General features: G+C 37.5%; 1 protein-coding gene across 10 annotated transcripts in view; it reads right to left on the bottom strand.

Annotated features, from left to right (window-relative positions):
- GULP1 (GULP PTB domain containing engulfment adaptor 1) overlaps positions 1–18,334 on the bottom strand; it is a 172,303-nt gene that overhangs the window by 10,339 nt on the left and 143,630 nt on the right. For 7 of the 10 annotated variants that reach the window (XM_074593821.1, XM_074593826.1, XM_074593822.1 and 4 more), the window contains 3 exons: positions 13,629–13,853; positions 10,659–10,797; positions 3,631–3,725 (listed from right to left, as the gene is read on the bottom strand). In XM_074593821.1, the coding sequence (XP_074449922.1) occupies positions 3,631–3,725; positions 10,659–10,797; positions 13,629–13,853 (459 nt within the window). The remainder of the gene's footprint in view (positions 1–3,630; positions 3,726–10,658; positions 10,798–13,628; positions 13,854–18,334) is intronic. The other 3 variants (XM_074593828.1, XM_074593829.1, XM_074593830.1) reach the window with 1 other exon arrangement.

The raw sequence follows: 18,334 nt of genomic DNA, 5'->3' as shown, positions 1-18,334 counted from the left end.
TAAGACAAAGAATTCCATTTTATCAGAAGACAAGTTTGACAAAGTCAATCTTATGGCTCTGAAGCTAACTCACTTATCACTTCACAGTGACTTCCCTTGATGAACTTAAGTCAGCACAAACCCAATGAACCAATGGTAAATTTACATGTCTCCGAGAAGACAATTTAGAGGGCTGGGCATAACTTATTTCCAATGGAAAGACGACAAGCCTACTGACTGCTTCAAGCCATGCAGGGAGAATGGCTTGCAGCTCCTGGAAGCTTTATGATATTAACTACCTTGAGATTTTAATAAATTATAGCAGCTGTTGTTGGTATGATTCATGATCCAGGGAAACTTCCCCTCACTGCAAGATTTCTGGGAAAATAGACAAATTCATTTTATTAATGTCTGGATACTGTCAAAATAGAGAGGATGAAAGTACGTTTCAGCATAAGGGTGGGGGGAAACGGGAGGCTGGATAGTCATCAGAGAGAGGCCCGAGCTGCAGAAGTCACATCTCAGCACATGTTTGAGTTTTGAGCTCTCCAAATTTGACTGGACCGAGAAATGGAATAGAAAGAGCTTAAGTGTGAAACTTGGATCCTAACTGAAGTTTAGATGTAAGAATGTTCCCCCAGAGGTCAGAGAACTTTATCTGACCTCGTTAAATTCAGAGTATCAGATGAAAAGGAAAAGCACCCACTCCTTTAGCGTTTATACTCCAACGCCTCTTGCGCTGTGCTTTCCTCTCCCGCTTTGCCTACACATCACCTTCCCACGCACACGCAGGCCGAGGCAGCTTTTTCTGCAGACTGGGGCATGTTTGCTGAGGCATCCCTACACCCAGAGATAACTCTACACAGACATAACTCTACACGAGAAATAGGATAAGAGAGTCTGGACTGAGCTGCTCCAACCAGGCTGTCTCTGCCCGGCGCCGAGGCAGCTTGCCTGCCACTCTGAGTGTGGGATAAACTGCATTTAATACCCCATCAGAGGGTATTTTGAACTATTAGATGTGTTCAGAAACAACCTACCTTTGTACATTTAATGGAATACATATTTATTGAAACTCAGGCTGTACTCTCATTACGTGAAGACAACAGATCCCTTCACTTTGCATTCCAGAAAAGGAAAGCAGCCTAGATTTTTTCCTTCACGTTAGCCTTCCCACAGCACATTACGTTTTGTGTGCTTTTAGCTTTTCTAGTGTCCATTTCACCTTCCTTCTTATAGGCTATGTATCTAACAACCGTTAATTTTTAAGCACAGCTATCTTCTGCTCATTGCAAGTTTTTAAGTAATTATTATTGTACTAACACAAAAATCTACGTATCAAAGGTTTTGCTTAAAACATTTCACTACTGACAATCTCATAATGAAAACTGGAGATTTCACTAGTACACGTGGAAAACAAACAGAATGAAAACGAAGGCTTAGTATTATTAGCAGCTGATAAGACAGACTAAAGAAAACTAAAATCAGATGTCCCTACCTTAAAAATCGTAGGCCCCTAAAAATTAAAATGGCCCTGACTTGGAGCTGTATACATAAAATATAAATCTTAAAAGTTTATAAATATATATGTACACACACATACATAAAGATAAAGACAGCAGACATGAACACATGCACACTTCAATTGTAAATGCTTTAAATACCATTATTAAAATATGATATACCAACCATCGCTGACGCTAGGCACCCAGGAAAGCACAAGAAGATAAAAAAAGGTATTAGGAAAAACATGTTTTAATCTGTATTTTCCACCAATCCCCGAGTAAAATAACTGCACATAGCTTTTGCTTTGACCAAAGTCAGAATATTATTTCCCACCCCCACACACACACACTCTGTCAGCTTTACACTTCTCAATTGGGTTGCACCTGAACAAGTTTTGTGTCTACATAAAGGCCCACTAGTTAATTTTCAGTGGAAACATCAGGGTATGCCCAGGCTGATATGCTAGACACTCTAATTGTGAGACTCATTTATAAAGCATACAAAAAGCTGTAAAAAACCAAAACATGTATGTGCACAGGGTAACACCTGACCAATGCAATATTCTTTGCAATAGGACATAGTAATGCCGTAAGGTTTGGTTGTTTTTTATTAGTTGTTTGTCTACTTTTTCAGGTGAAGAGAGTACAAACAATGATGTCAGTTTTTCATTTTATGAATTTAAAAATTTTTGATAAAGATTTCTACTGTTCCATTCACTGATGTTTTATGAGGTGATAACACTTTCCAGCTTTATATGTTAACAATATAAAATTTAGTCCAAAAGTTACCTGTAGTAAGAACTCTTACTGTGTGACATTTAGCTATGGTCGCAGGATTCTTCCTAGTATCACAGATACTACAGTATACGTTTTCCTAAAATAGGCTATACACAATGGAAACACTGATATCTATCAATGTGAGATGCTAAAACATTTGCTTTTTGTGCTAAAGGGCTTGGTAATAACATCACAGCGTTCACAAAACACAAGCATTTTTAACGCAATTGCAAAGAAACCAATTTTGGCTTTTACTGCTATTGGAAACTATGTGGGCCGTAGTACAGGGAAGCAAAAATCTGAATTTCTTACTTCACAGTGAGCAGAGTTTGCCGGTGGCACCATCCTAAACTGACATGGAAAGTGAAATTTCACAATGAAGATGAATGCAAAAATTTTACTCAGGTAAACTAAACAATGTTTAAATCTTATTTCAGCCATTTTGAAATGTTTCTCCTGCTCTCCAGGCAGAAGAGAGGAACTGAAGAAGCCTGAGAACTAGCTATTGGACTTTGTGGGGTTCTCAAGATACAAGAGGGCTGGAAGCCCTGGGAACACTTTCTGCTGAGGAGCCAGGATCCTAGAAGTTCGAGTTCCCAGTATTTTCAGCCTCTCGTTTTGCTGGCAGGCTCCTGAAAAAAGTACAGATAAGCAAACTGGCAAGGAACTAGCACTTTGGAAAGTCTGACTGAAGAGAGTGATTTATTCCAAAACTTGAAAGCTTTTTCTTCGAACTGCTTCAAAATTGGGTCAGTAACTGAGCAGATACTATCGAGTGTTTCAGGATCAACAAACATTTTCTGATAAAAACACATCAGTTCAGAATTCTTGAGGCAATTCTCAACAGTTTAATTGTCCCAGAGTGCTTTAGTCAAATACAGCTATTTATAAAGGCAGGAGAAAATTACTGTGGCACCTTAAAAGCATGTACTCTGCCTATGCCAACACTATGAAAAAACAGACCGATGCCAATGAGGGAAAGATTAGGATCCAGTGGGATAGTGGTGACTGCTGGAACCGAAGAGTTACAGCATCAGTGCATCTGTAGGGCTCTCACCTCAGCTCTCTTTCAGTTCGCTCAGTCCCTTCCCAGGCAAGAGTAGCAGTATCTATTTTGATTATGCTGCTGAGAAATCCTAAATTAGTGCAGGTGTCTGTATTAATACCATGGGCTAAGGATCTTCAGAAAAATTCAAACTCCAACTCCAAGATGATGAGATATATTTACAAAAGGAATAGTGAGAAATAGGTTTTTTTGTATGCATTTGTGTACGCAGTCTGGAATACATTTTCAGAATACTGTAAACAGGTATTTCAAGAATAGTCATACAGCCACAGAAAACTGCCTAATCGATAACTCAATAGTTACCTGCATCTCATCTAGTTTGGACTGAATGTCTGGAGGGAAATCTCCTGCTCCGCAGCTAAAAGGGTCAAAAGGTTCTGCTCCAAAAAGGTCTCTCTCTGGAACAACAGAAAAGTGAGTCATGGAGAGAAAAGGTATGGGCTACGACAATAGGTTTTGAAAACATAAGTTTACACCTCCTTACAAGCTGAATAACAGCACCTCCAGATATGCAACTGATTAACCACAACTTTTAACATCCAAATTTGAAAGCCAGGTCTTTGATAATTACAATTTTCCAATGTTTAATATTCAGATATTTTTCCAAGAACACCATCAACTTCTGTTTAAGCCTCTACCTAGCTTTCATTAGTGCTTGTGACTTCTACAGGAATGTTAGGGATCCGATGAGAAGAAGCTTCAGTTTGAATGGGGCATCTTCTACGAAAGTGCGCTCTGGAATTGGTGTGTATAGGAGTTTCATAAACAGGAAACACCTGGACATCAGTTGTCCAATTTCATCTTAGCATTACGTCAGAAACATATTGTTGCAAACAAACTAGCCTTCCTGTCCCCTATCTGCCACTTCTCACCATCAGGTTAAGGATATCTTTGTAAGGACAAGAAACTACTCTTACTCATGGAAGGTAAGGCCTTCATTTGATAGAGTTCCTCAATGCACAGCTGGCAGTAACTAAAACTAATTGTCAGGGGTTTAAAATCTTGGATACGATCAAGTCAAAAAAGAAAGAATGAAAAAAGCACAGAATCATGAAAGGTCACTTACCCTAGAATTCCACTAAATCTGGATTCATACATTGAATGATTGCAAATTCCCCTCTGTCAATAATACCATATAGTGTCTCACTTTTTCTTAACCGTAGTATGCTTTCTAGTGGTGAAGGAGTTTGTTTGTTTCTTTTTTGTCTGGACAGGAACAAACACCTCCGATACATTTTTTTTTTTCTTATTAGAACAGCATAATGCTGGTTCTTCACATCTGACAGCCCAAATACTTTGAGGTTGTGGATTTTACCCTTCTCAGCAATGGGATTTTTTTTTTCCCTCTACATGTAATCATGCCATCTATACAGACTGTCTATCCCACACTGCGTTGAAGTAAACCACTAAGAAAATAATTTTGCTAACCCAACTGCATTGATTGCAAAATTTACGGAACCAACTTAATACAGTCTTGTCATTGGTGGAAAGAAAATTAAAACCATACCCTGTCTCCTAGCTTTCATGGTTGTTCAGCAAGACCTGGTAAGCATACTACCTACCTTAAAACAACGTTAGCTTAAGAACGTAAGAGTAAAAGGGGCTGTTAGTATCTTTGAATGTACAGACTAGCTAGTTTTCTGGTTAACCACAGATTTTTACACTAAACATCCAAGATACGTAAGCTGACAACTGACTACTTGACGGAAAATCCATGGTACAGTGTTAACCTGTCATCTTATTGATGCTGAAGATTGTGCATATAGCTAAATAAATGTCTTTATTTTGGCCTCCTTGGAGTCAGAGCTTTAGACCTATACTTCAGACTTGTACTAGGCTCTTCAACATTTTATTATGCACGTCAGTCTCCATGTATTCTGACCTAATCATTTAGGTGTTATCAGGCTGCACAAGAGGCATTTTAAATAATTAGCTACCACCATTCATTCACATAATAAAGTATACAGAAACAAGCAGAAACTTGATTAATTACAGATCTCAAAAACTGCAGCTAAACAGCTATAAACTGTCACATGGGACCAGGAGATGGCCCAGACTGGAGAGACTTATTCCAAAAGCCCACTTGAGCCTAAATAAATAAATTCCACCTGCGTGCAAAAGAGACTTTAACTAGGATAATCTAATGTAAAAATTAGGATCTACCTCGTCCCTGCCTCTTTCACAACCGAAATGAGTCTGCTCCAGTGCAACCAGATGCTCTGATGCTCCTACCAAGTAACCTTTAGATGTATAGCAGCTTTGACTTTCAATCTAACCTCTACTGGGCAAAACGTGATTATGCTTTCATTTTCTTTCTTTCTTTCTTTGTTTTTTCCTTCTCCCCTTCTCCATAGGTTCTTTTTACCCTTAAAAGGAGCTGACGAGCTGACAGTTTTTTGTGTGGTCAGACAGCTGAAAGCAGCCAGTTTCAACACCAAGCCTTAGCAAACATTCAGGAATGTATTTAGGAAAAAACAGTAGAGAACGCAACTCTTGCATTTCTAAGTACTGAAATATGTCCTATGGCTATTTTTGAAAGCAAGCATTTTGTACAGTATTATGGATATTTTCTCATTCATGCCTTATTATTGGGCTTTTATTAATGACAGCACTTCTGAGCTCATTAGCAGGAAACTGGCAGAAGCTTTAGCTCCTTTAGTGTCAGGTGCCTTCGGGTGAAGGATTACTCCATTTCTATTGTTATTCAATGCAGACCTTAAAATTAACCAGAGTGTAACTTATTCTAAGTGACAGAGCCTAATAAACCCTGTACAGAACCAAATTCAGAATAGAGAAGTATTTCCTAGATGAGTTTCTATGAAAAATTATTATTTTTGGAACTATCTCTACTATAACATGCTAACCATTTTAGTAAAGCAGATGAAAAATTCCATAGTACAACTGCTTTTCTGCATTTAAAATTTGCGTGTCATATGAGAGATTGCACTGCTAAGAGTCAGGGAGGGATAAGGTTCTATGGAATATCTTCAATGGCATCATCAGTATCTCTCTTTTGAACGGCAGCTGAAGAACACGCGGAAACTGGATGAATACTAAAATTGAGTCTCTGCAGAGCTGCACTATTGCATGGGATCTCCATAAGCTTATCTGCTACCATTCACTCCACTGTTCACAGGGGCCTCCCTTTTAGCAGAGATGGGATAAATCAGTAATTTTTTATTTCAGGTTACAGTATTTGCATGAAGATTAATTATAACAAGAATATCTTGCCTGGCACACTCCCCAAAATAATTGTAGCGTAGTCAGGTATTTCTTTCTCCAACACAAAGCAACCAGTAAATCTTTGAAAATGATCCTTTCAAAGAGCACTTATAATTTCCTTTCCCTTTCCCCTTTTCTGGATGGAAATAAATTCGCAGGTTGGGAAATCGACCAACAAATTCAATACCATGAAATGCTGATGTTTTACATCCGCAACTCAAACCACAGAAACACATGAACACATAATAAATTCTTGTTTCAGTGACCTATCTGACATTCAGGGCAAGAAAGACAGAATACTGGAGAGTAGCAACCTGCATTCTGTAATAAACTCAAACGTAGCAATTATCAATCAAAATGACAAATATTTAGCTTTTCTGCTGCATTTTGCATCCCAATCTTCTTTACCTTAGCTATCATCCAGGCATGGAGTTATGCTGCTATATGTTTTCCCCAGATGTCTTAGAGCAGCTGTGATGACAAATAAAAATTAATCACAATGAAGACAAGCACCCAAGAAAATATTTGGAATCAGCTGAGGTAGTAGAGTCCAGGAAGACCTTCCCTTAGCTGCAGGCTACTCCTTATTTTTTTTCTTTTGGAATTATTACAGCATAAAAAAATGGTTCCACCGTTATTCTGAACAACAGACTCTTAAATCTCTGGAAAGACAGCATCTTGGAGCAGATTTCTACATCTGCCAGTTGTGACCTCGGATTGTTCAAGATGCATTTGAGTGAAATAAATGTTGAACAATTTGATAGAGAGTGTTCCTCTCCAGTTCTTTTCTGACATAAGACAACAATGCTGTGCCAGCAAGAAACATATAAATTAATTCCTCCTTTAAATAATTAAAATTAATAAATTAATTCCTTCCTTTAAAATAACCCAAAGTTTGCAATCCCTCACTCCATAAGGAAGCAGCAGCATGGTGTTTAACACAGCATTTCTGGTTGCACTAACTATGCATTGGTCAATTGTTCAATTAAGCTATTAGTACACTGGGCTGCGGTATTTATCTTTAGCCTGCAAGCTGGTTATTGCAAACTAAGAGAGGTATTTCTTAGCAACATTTTGAGTATAAATACAATTCTAGAAAGGGCTTTTCTTCTTGAAAAAAACCACTTCTTTGGAATTATTACCTAAAGAGACACCACCTATTTGTCCTATCTGCAACTTTCTGTCCCAAAATCATACAATTTTCTCCTTCAAAATAGGTAAAATCAATCTATTTGTTATCACTGATTACCTGGTAGTGACCAGACATTTACTGAGAAGCCATATTGGTATGATGCTGAATAACAATTCAAAATTTCAAGAAACTGCTCCCTTTTATAAAGCTTAAATGCTTTGGAGATAATTGCCTTTCTGAGAAAAGGTCGGTGTTGCACTCTTCCAGTATTAGAATGCCGGATTTCTTGGACTACATACTGCAAGCTAGTCAAAGCAAAAGATGTAATTTATAACACACACCCCCCCTCCCCCCCATTTTTTTCTGGGGAAACTACCCAAAGGAGAGCTTGCAAGCAGAATTCTAACTCTAGGCATTTCTCTTTATGAAAAGCTCAATTGCCATCCTGGTGCCGATTATCAACTGTGAAGCTCTTGGTCTTGGAGGAAACCAAAGTGCTTGGTATTGTTACTGGTGCCCTGCAAATAGGACCTGTTTTTCCTGTGCAGTGTTATTCTTGGGTGATTTGTCAAACTGGCCAGTTGATGAGTAAGATGAAATTTGGCTTTGAAAAGCTCATTTTGCTTGAGCAGAAAAAGTGTCATCCCTAGATAATAGGCAGGTTAACCTCACTTAGACGAACACAGCAACTAAGGTTGACGCTAGCAAATAGGTCATGCATCCGTACCCTTCTTCTTATTTACTACTGAATGTGATAAAGGTGACAGTTATAAAAATGAGAAAATCCAAGAAAATCACCCTATAATTTCATCAAAAGCGATGGCAAAAAATGCTCAAGTGCAGTGACAAAGTAGAGGTAAGAACATGAAAAGATGGTCAGAAGACCTCAGAAAATGGGAGACTCAACTTCAGCTCCTCTCTGTCGCCACCTATCTCACTTGTATTGGAGAAAGAAATGCCAGCTTGCTTGTACTGGCAGCAATAACACCGTACAAACCAACTTATTGTACATTATTATAGTAATGTAACATTACACAGCTTGACTGAGATTCTTATGGGAGCTGAACTTTCTCATCGAAGGCAGTAAGTCCTTGCTTGATTATAAGAGATTCCTCTTCTGTTTCAAATTGCATTTCTGAAATATGCCAAAGGGTGTCAAGAGCTGATGAATGCGACAATTTTCAACATAAAAAGTACTATGACATAGACTGAAGAGCAGGGATCAAAAGCATGAAGACTACGATGTACTTCTGTAGTCTCTGAAGCACGGCACACTGAGGAGCACAGAGAGTTTAAAGACACCGACTGCCGTGTCTCTGAACTACATCATCTTAATTTAATGCAAATGAATGAAATGCAGAAGAAACAACTATTTTAAACCGTACATATCACTGAATAAGTGACTTACTTATAGTATTTTTTGTATTATAAAACTCACTCATTAAGTAATTACAAAGCCTACGCGGTTGGAATTCTCAAGAGCACTCAGCATCGAGCGCTGACTCCCACAAGATCTCCAGCCACAATTTCAACGGAACGGAGGTAGGACAACAGGTGAAAAAAAAAAAATAATCTCACCCTGCAATTCAATAGCAGTTGTTATTTTTGAAGCCGGATCTGCACATTGAGATTGATTTCATGGCATTGTCTTTAGTTTCAGAGGAACAAATTCGAAAACACTAAAGGAGTTCTTGGAGGGAGTGTCCCTGAATTACTTTTGTTCTTCTTTACAAAGCTGTAAAAATTCTCTTAATAGAAGTTCTATTCTAATATTCTATTCGAATATTTTAATATTATTTTAAGTTATTTAATAATATTTAATAATTAATATTAATTTAATAATAGAATAGTTTTTAATTTTGTTAATATACCCTTTGAAAAACCCATAGAAATTAATCTAAACTAACCTAAAATTTTCTCCTAAAAAATAACTTTTTTTTTTTAATTGAATCAATAGCCTTGACATCTACTTTCTCATTAGAGGGTGATGGTCATTCTGAGTAATGAAAACAAAAGGTGCGTAGGATACGGTATTGGGGAACACACCCACTGACTTAGGTTTCACAATGCATTTTTATAACTGTGCACATCTCATTCATACCTGAAAATTCTACATACTAGCAGCATTCCCCAAAACAGGCAGAAACTCTTCGAATGTGGTCTTATATGGTGGCAGGCAGTAACATTAATGCTCCTTACCCAGACTAAAGTAGGCATCAGCAATAGAAGATACTACACACAGACTGCTATTTCTACAACCGTTATCACTGTTTCTGCATGCTCCGCTCTCCTCTCCCCCAAGGCATTTCCAAGGCTTTTAAAAATACTTTGTGGACTCCTAAAAGATTTCCAGTGAAGCCAAGAACCTTACCCTAGCTGCTTTCAAAGCCTTTAGAAAATAAAATTGCTACTGTTAATCATCTTTTGAAGATCTTTTAGGAGTGCTCCACAGTTCTGGAGAGGTTCATCAATTATAACTGAAAAACAAAGCTGTAGATGGTATGAAAAGTAGCATTAAAATCAGTATTCCAAGTCAGTCTACATCTTGAGGGACTTCTTCAGCTCTCCCTTCTGCATCATCATCACGATACTTACTCCACCCGTTGTCTTCCCCAGAAATGTAGGCTTTAGATGCTACAACTGTGGCTTGTCAAGGAAAGAACTAAGAGGAAGTGAAAGTAATTCTTGAAGTACAAAAGAGATACTGTAAAAGAAAAGCCAAGTTAAAATTCCCCACCAAACTCCCTCAAACTCTCCATATAATAGCTTCAGCAAGTAAATAAATTTATTTATAATATAACTTGGCAGCAACCTCAATGTCTTTGGGAAGATGGTATAAAAATGAAATGGCATTAACGAATGTGATTTACAAAAACTGTATTTGGCTTTTCATGCAAAACGTATGTAAATCTTTAAAGATGCGTCATTTAAAAAAATATAATGTAAGCAAAATTAGGTCAGTTCTTACAAAACTTACTGATCTCTGTAGATCTACTGGGTACTGGAGGAGGCTGTGTACCATTGCGAGTAGGTGTTGATGACTGAGGGGATATGGGAGAAAAGGGAACCATATCAAAGATGTCAGTGGAGGGTGATTTAGGTGTCACACTGCCTGCCTACAATAAGGACAATAAATATTAGGGCAATATTTCACATGAAACAGATCACAATACTGAATTCTTCAGCATGCAGATAAATGCCACATTTTCAAAAATGTTAAAAGTAACCATCAGCATGCAAAAAACAGCTCCTGACACCAAGCAAATGGCATTTGCAGTTCAGAGTCTGAGACATGCTAAAACTCTCCAATATATAAGCAGCATTGTAATTTTTCCATTTTCAGTCCATCTGGTGCAGCCAGAAATGTATCGCAGTTAAACCTGAAAAAGCTGGTGACAAGCAGTTCTATATTGCAGACGGATGAATACAGGTACGTTCACGAGACTCATTTAAGGTAATACTACAACAAAAATATACTACACTCTGGAGTGCACAGAACAAGTAGCTAAAATTAAAAGATAGAATCGCGATATTTCCTGTTTACTAATTCTTCCTTACGTGATAACTTATTTGACAACTTAAAAAACCTGGTGTGATCAAAGCTTCAAATTAATTTTTTGGTAAGTAACAATCTAGACATCCAATACACTGAACATCAATATCCAAAATAAAACTCTCATCCTTGAATGTGGAACCAAAGAGATTGCATTAGTAAGGCCCAGGAATTTGGAAGGGTTCAAAAAAACACTGGATAGGCAAAGAAATCCCAAACCCAACAATCACTATCGTTCTATAGCCATATTTCTTTTCTAATGATTAATTCCTCCTGCCATCAGGTCATTACTCAGGACACAAAATAGGCACAGTCAAGTCAGAGCAAACTGAACTAAAGACAGATGATGAAACAGATTAAAACTGAGATTGACAAGCCAAAGGCACAATAGATATGCAAAACTAGTTTGCATGCTAATGCTATGATTTAGACAAAACAAAACCCCTACGTTCTCTGTATTAGAAAGACTATAGAGCCAGGCACGGGGAAAGCCTGCTGTTTTCAAATAAGATTCAATTTGGCCAAAATATTCACATGAAAAATTTTAAGCACAAGTGAAATTAGTCACACAGATCCTTTTACTCAGAATACGTGAATACAACCGCCTGGCAAGCAGGTGGTCTTTAGCACTGCAGGTCCGTGAGAGTTTCGTGGACCTAAGCCTTACTTTGGAATGCTGCTTTCTTTAGTGCCTCTGCTGCAGCAAGTGAAGCTGCTCTCTCACAGGGTACAGCTCACAGCACACATTTCTAAGCCAAGCCTATAGGTAGCTCTGAACTCCCTCGGTTTCCCTCTGGAGGCTGCAGTGGCTGCTGAGAAGGAAAGGACATTGATCCGTGGTTTTCCACTGAATACACTGCTTAAAAAGAAAACTAGAATCTGAAGTCCTACATTTCCTATTTCTCAGGAGGTCTGAATTCCTATTTAAAATTTGGATTAGGAGAGATTTAGAACTGTTAAATATTTCCAAAAAACCAGGACAATTCTACCTAAGTATACTGAAATGCCAAAGGAAAAAAAAAAAATTAAACAGTGCCACATTTAACATGCTGCGGATTTTTTGTTCTGTTTAAAAAAATTAGTCATGTCATTCCCTGGAAAGACCACATACAGAACTATTACTGACCTCAACATGAGTTAGGACAGCAATTTCAAAGGCAGGCTGTTGTAAAAAGGTTTCAGTGCATACAGTTTAGACACAACAGGCTCTTATTACTATGTTCATAGACCTTGCATTAACCCCCTGGTGCCTTTGTGCATGGCCAGGGAACCAGTATAATTTAAGTCAGGAAGATTGCTGGGTGTTGTCATCTGCTCCCACTGAAAGCAGGGCAACGGATGTGCTTGACCCAAAGTAAACATATACTGAATCTCATATCCTTTTATTCATACAAACAAAACCCTCTCTGAATGTAGACAGGGTTTGCCTGCCCAAGGAAGGTGGGATCAGGTTTAATGCATAAGTATACATGCCATGTATTAACCTACATTTCCAGTCAACGTTGATGGATAATCCTAGAATGTCCTGGAGACAGTAAATGCTAATGTAGATTCTCCTTATTTGCTAAGTGTTTATAGCTACCTAGAAGGTAGATTAAAAAACCAAACAGTATTTATGTTTAAACTTAAATAAGTCTTTTAGGCAAATAAAGCAAACCCAAACTTTACACTGTCATCTCCTGCCTATATGCCATTTTGTTGAAGTTATTGGCCATTTTAATACTATTGATACAGCCAGTTTAAGTAAAACTATAATTTGGTTATTTTAAGAAATTTATATTTTCAATACGTACGAGCACAAGAAGCAGTTTTATTTAGTGAACACATGCAGAAAGCCACAATGATTGCCAAATACAGCCAAATGTTACTTGCAAATGGAAGAAGAGTTGAGACTATAAGCATATTGCTATGAAAAAGCAGGCAATATGCCCATTTCATATTTAAGAATATTTTTCAACCTTCATTTTGCACAGAGTTTTTACAAAGTATGCTAAAAGTTGTTTAATTTCTACAAATTCGGGGGGGGGGGGAGGGGAGGGGAAGCCCTTGAAGTTGGACCTTTAGAATTGTTTGTTTTGAATAACTATTCTTAATATGAAGAATTTTGACAAAAGATTGACAGATAACACAGACGTAATTAATTAATGAACTAATTTAAACATGTTGGGAAAATAAGAATTTATGTTTTGGGGGTGGGAGAGAAAAAGCTATGCAGAAATAAGAGTAAATCTTCACAAATTCTGTATTTTTAAGAGTATCCCTAGAGAACCTAAGATACATCTGCTCTGTCCTCTAACCACTGTACAAAATGCACATTTATAATACAAGTTAAAAGACAACAGAGAACAAAGGAAAGCCAAAAAAACTGAAAAAGCTTTTGCACAGCAGGATTACACGAGGTCTTGGGCAGCTGTATTCACTGGTTGGCTTTGGAAGACCACTTTTTGAAGGTGGTGGTATTAACAATCCAGATGGTAGTCTAGAGTCAGGAGAACTCCTAGGAGTAAGCGTAATGGAAGAGATATCTAAACAAGGAGGTGAATCCTCATTGTTACACCAGAAAAAAGTAGAGGGTCTTTGAAACATATGTTCATCATTATCACACTTTATGTGCAGCAGCTGAAAAGGAATCACAGAAAGAGAAAACATTCTGAGGAACAGAACGTGGTAACATCAGGGAAAAAAGAAACAAAAAAAAACCAAAACACAATTCATACTTCAAAAAAGTTTGTCAGCAATTTGCTGTTCAGTGCTACTGTTACAAGACACAGAACTTGAACATATTTTAAACCAAAATCTAAAAAAATACCACAGTAAGAGGTAACCCAGTATTAACTGGCATGAAGACGACTTGCTCCTTGATAATTACACCAAATAAAATGCAGACAGGTATCTTACCAAAAGTGAGCGTGTCAGATGCACTGACAAATGTCTAAATCCACCAACATATAAGCAATATCTCATATCTGCATAGGTAAATTAGCAGGTAAACACATATCTGGGGAGAAGAGTTACTCTGGTGGTTAAAGCACAGGTCAGAATTTTCTTTCTCTAAACCAGGAAACACCTGCCATTTACATCCCACCAATATTTAAAGAACACTTAATTATTTAACTAAAACCTTCTTAGAGTAGAAGCTCCCAGTGCACAAGATCTATTATTTACATTAATACTAGACGACTCTTCATTTCCCTGTCGACAGGATTTGAGAACCTAAACATTTACGGACAATAATACTCTTCCAACTTTTCCGTGTGGGTGAACAACTAACTGAACTTGGTATTTTCAGTAGGTATCTGAAAAGCTGAGGCTCATTGTTGCAAAGCAAAGGAATCCTCATGTCCCTACAACAGCAGCACAGGATGTAAGACTGAATAACTATTTGCCGCTGGGGAAATAAAAATGTTGAGGATTGTAAGATTCTCTGGACTTCTTAACAAATCCACAGAACAGCTTTGAACAGAGGCAAATGAGTAACATCCACACCAGAATACAGGTGGTAAGAGCATTCACCTAAGACGACAGAGTGGTAACTGCAAGGTTCTGGTCTGAATTAAGCAGAAAAGAACCTGAAGCTAGCTGTGCCTCATATGACCAGGGATTGTTTAACTATATATTCCAGCAAGATTCATTGTGTATCGAGAGCAAAGCTGCGAGGGCTTTGTCCACTCTAATAAAAACCAAAACCCCTTGATTTTTTGCCCCGACTGGAAATATCTGCAATCCTGAAAGGTTTCAAAAGAAATGGATCTTGTGTAGCTGAAATTAGAAACAAAGAGCCTTTAGCACTGACCTTGGAAAGAAAAGCAAAAACAGAAATGTCTTTAAATATTTGATTTAAGAAATTGGTGCCCAACCAATCCTTCTGTTGAGGCCAAGTTTAAGTCCCACTAAAATCTGAGGAAAACAGCTCTGAACAGTTAAAACAAGGCGTTAGAGAAGGACAGATTCATCTTTGAATCTTAACAGAAGGGATTAAACACTTGTGCAGGCTAGAGCCGGAGTTTATACACTGAGAAGGCAGGAACTAGATCTGTGCTGTAGGTATCTCACCTAAAAAACCCTCCGACTTGCCTAGGCTGAAGCAGCGGTAGATACGTGCAGCAAAAATTTCAAAGTCTGCTTTTTCTCTCTTCATACAGTGTTACACAACTGATAAGGCATTATTATTTCCTTAGAAGTTTGCATAACTCCAGTAAAGCAGGATTTAATCAATGATTTTAAACCATTTTTTCATAGTTATGTAGAAAATAAAACATTTCAAATCATATTAAACTGAGTCTTAGCTCCTTTTTTCACTTTCTTTACAGATAAGCCAGGTTAAGGGTACAGATATCCAAATTCAGTAACAATGCCATACTTAGGAGAACACAACAAACACCACAGAACTCTCTAATAAAAATTTGCAATTCATAAGAAAAAAACACTTTTTTACTGCAATTGCAAAGAACTCATCTGTTGCCAAGCTGGAATTGTGAAATTGAGGGTTTGGAGTGGTAATCAATAAAAACGAAAGCAAAATACTACAAGAAACCAGACAAATAATTTTGATTATTATTTCAAGAGTATCACGAGACTACAGGTAGAAGATTTGCAATTGTCCTGGTTTGAGGTAAAACAGAACCAATTTTCCTGAATATTACACATTGTTCTCCTACCACTGTGTAATACTTGCTGCTATACGTATACTTGAAAAAATAGATATCATATTAGTAAACACTGGAAGATACTAAACGTAAACAGTCAAACTAAGGAAGCAAAGTATTTCCCTGAAATGCAAAACAGGAGAGGATGAGTAGTTTCCATTAAAAAAGCATGTATATCATATGAAAAATCATGCAGCAACCAGTAAAACGCATACAGGATGCAAAGCAGCAGAACTCTAAGGATGACGAACATGTATTAAATACAGGCAATGAAAGGTTTCAATCCAAACCCACAATATACACTATTTGTATCTTTCAAGCCCTGAACATCTGGCCGTCACATTTCCTCCTAATTATCTAACAAACAATAAACTTAGGATATTTCACACCATACAGGGCAAGGTAAGATATGTTCAATGTTCATATGACAGTTTCGGCAACATGTGGTGTCAATGACGAGTTTTCATTAGTAATTCTGCACTTGCACAGCTGTACAGAAGCCCACCACTGTTGTGAGCACTGTTTCGTGCCCACGGACAGGACAGGTACAGCAGGGAAGCATATTCAATAACCGAAAGTAATAACTGGAAGATCACAAAGGGGATTGCATAGAAAGCTTTTAATATGTAGGATATGTAGGAAGTATCATCAGATTCAGAAAATGCAGGAGGAGAAAGGCGCAGACGCTTACTCTAAAGAATACAACCTAAAAAGTGTAGAACTTCTGAAACTTAATATTCTTACACCGAATTGTAAAGGAAGAAAATATAGTAAAAATATATTAAATTGCCATTTTATGGGGCCTTTCTGTTTTGTCTGAGCTTCCCACTGTGTAACACTGAATATTGGTCAGGTTAATATATTACTTTCCAATTCGGGCCCCATTTCATCAACACAAGAAAACAACATGATAGCATTCTCAACAAAATTAACATACTAGTTCAGTGGGCTTGGTCCCTATTATGATTAGATGTTATTATGTGCCTGTCAAAGAGTTTATTTTTGACTCATTCTACTTAGCCTGATGCTGAAGATGCACTATTTGGCTGCCTCATACTAGAAAATGTAGCATGATTGAGTTTTTGTTAATCAGGAAATTATTTCAAAATTGTTTGTTTTTACTAGATGTCTCAAGACACTGATTGCAATCTCTGTGTCATACCCCCATAGGAACCACATAAGCGTATTAATGAATTAGAAAATGTTTTTCTTCCTTAGAACATTCAGGTCGGTAATATACAGAATAGTCACAGTGGATAACAGCAGTGAATGTTATAGAGAACCGTGAACGACCCTGAACTGGAAATTATGCAGAGAGTTACAAAACCACTGATTAAAAGCTACCTGAGATTTGTGACTAGTAAGGATATCTTAATTTACTAATTCATAAAATCATGTATAAGCATTAGCAGCTTCATCAATTAACTGCTACATCTTTGGTTCATTTAGTACTTGTTCAGTTACATGACATCTGACATTGCCAATTTCAAATTATTATTTTTTTAACATCACTGCCATAATAGAAATTTAAATCCTCAAAAAGTGCTCACTGAACTGCATACAGAATATTATAAAATTGAAAGAGCAGAAGATGGGCGAAGAAAGAACATGTGCGTTTTTCCACTTGGCTGTCTTAATGGAAACAGGAATCAAGTGATATGCCTAAAGGCATTCCAAAACCCTTTTCTGAAATATGCATACCATTCCAAGGTTTTGGATGGTGCCTTTAATCCAAGGTTAAGATGGATGCATACCATCTTAGGGTTTTCTCATAAGCACGTTAAAGCTTTTTAATAAGGGTAATAGGTGCAGGTGGCCTATGCTTCTGAGTCACAATTAAAGAACTTTAAAAAAAAGTCTGATCAATCAGTATCTTTAATGATCCATGTAAAAATGGAGCTTTTTTGCAACACTGCCATGAGAAGAATACATATTACGTACTGCTTCATTGACAATACTTATGGTGCATGGAAGAACACCACCCCTTTTTGGGGCTGCTTCTTACAATACCTTTTCCTGCTGCCTTTGGATTCTGCTTCTGTCATATTTCATCGTTCTCTAAGTTCTTTTCCTGAATATTCCTGTTTTCTTCTAACTTCAGAGTCATGCAGTTGTCATAACTTCCTTCTCTGCCTTAAGCATGTTGCTCAAAGAGAAAACCTGAAAGGCATGCCTGAGAAACTTCAGCCAAGCCCAAAATAGATTAAAAATCTCTCTTATCTCATCAGAGGTTCCTTAGTGGCCTACGATGGTCTACTGTTCAGTCTACTACAAAAACTGAGGGCACTAACTGTATGTAACTGCTAACCCACATGAAGCTGTGTACAGTTAACCCAGGCAGTATAAACAGCAAAAAAAAGATGTCGTGTGAAACAGCGCTCCCAGGGACGCACTCATCTTTGGAAGCTGGATTTATACACGGCAGCAGCATCCAAAGTCTTACTGTGATACAAA

This window comes from Larus michahellis, chromosome 7 (genome assembly GCF_964199755.1).
Source record: "Larus michahellis chromosome 7, bLarMic1.1, whole genome shotgun sequence".
Classification (NCBI taxonomy): Eukaryota; Metazoa; Chordata; class Aves; order Charadriiformes; family Laridae; genus Larus; species Larus michahellis.
Note: the sequence above shows the minus strand (reverse complement) of the source record. Positions and strands in the feature narration are given on the sequence as shown.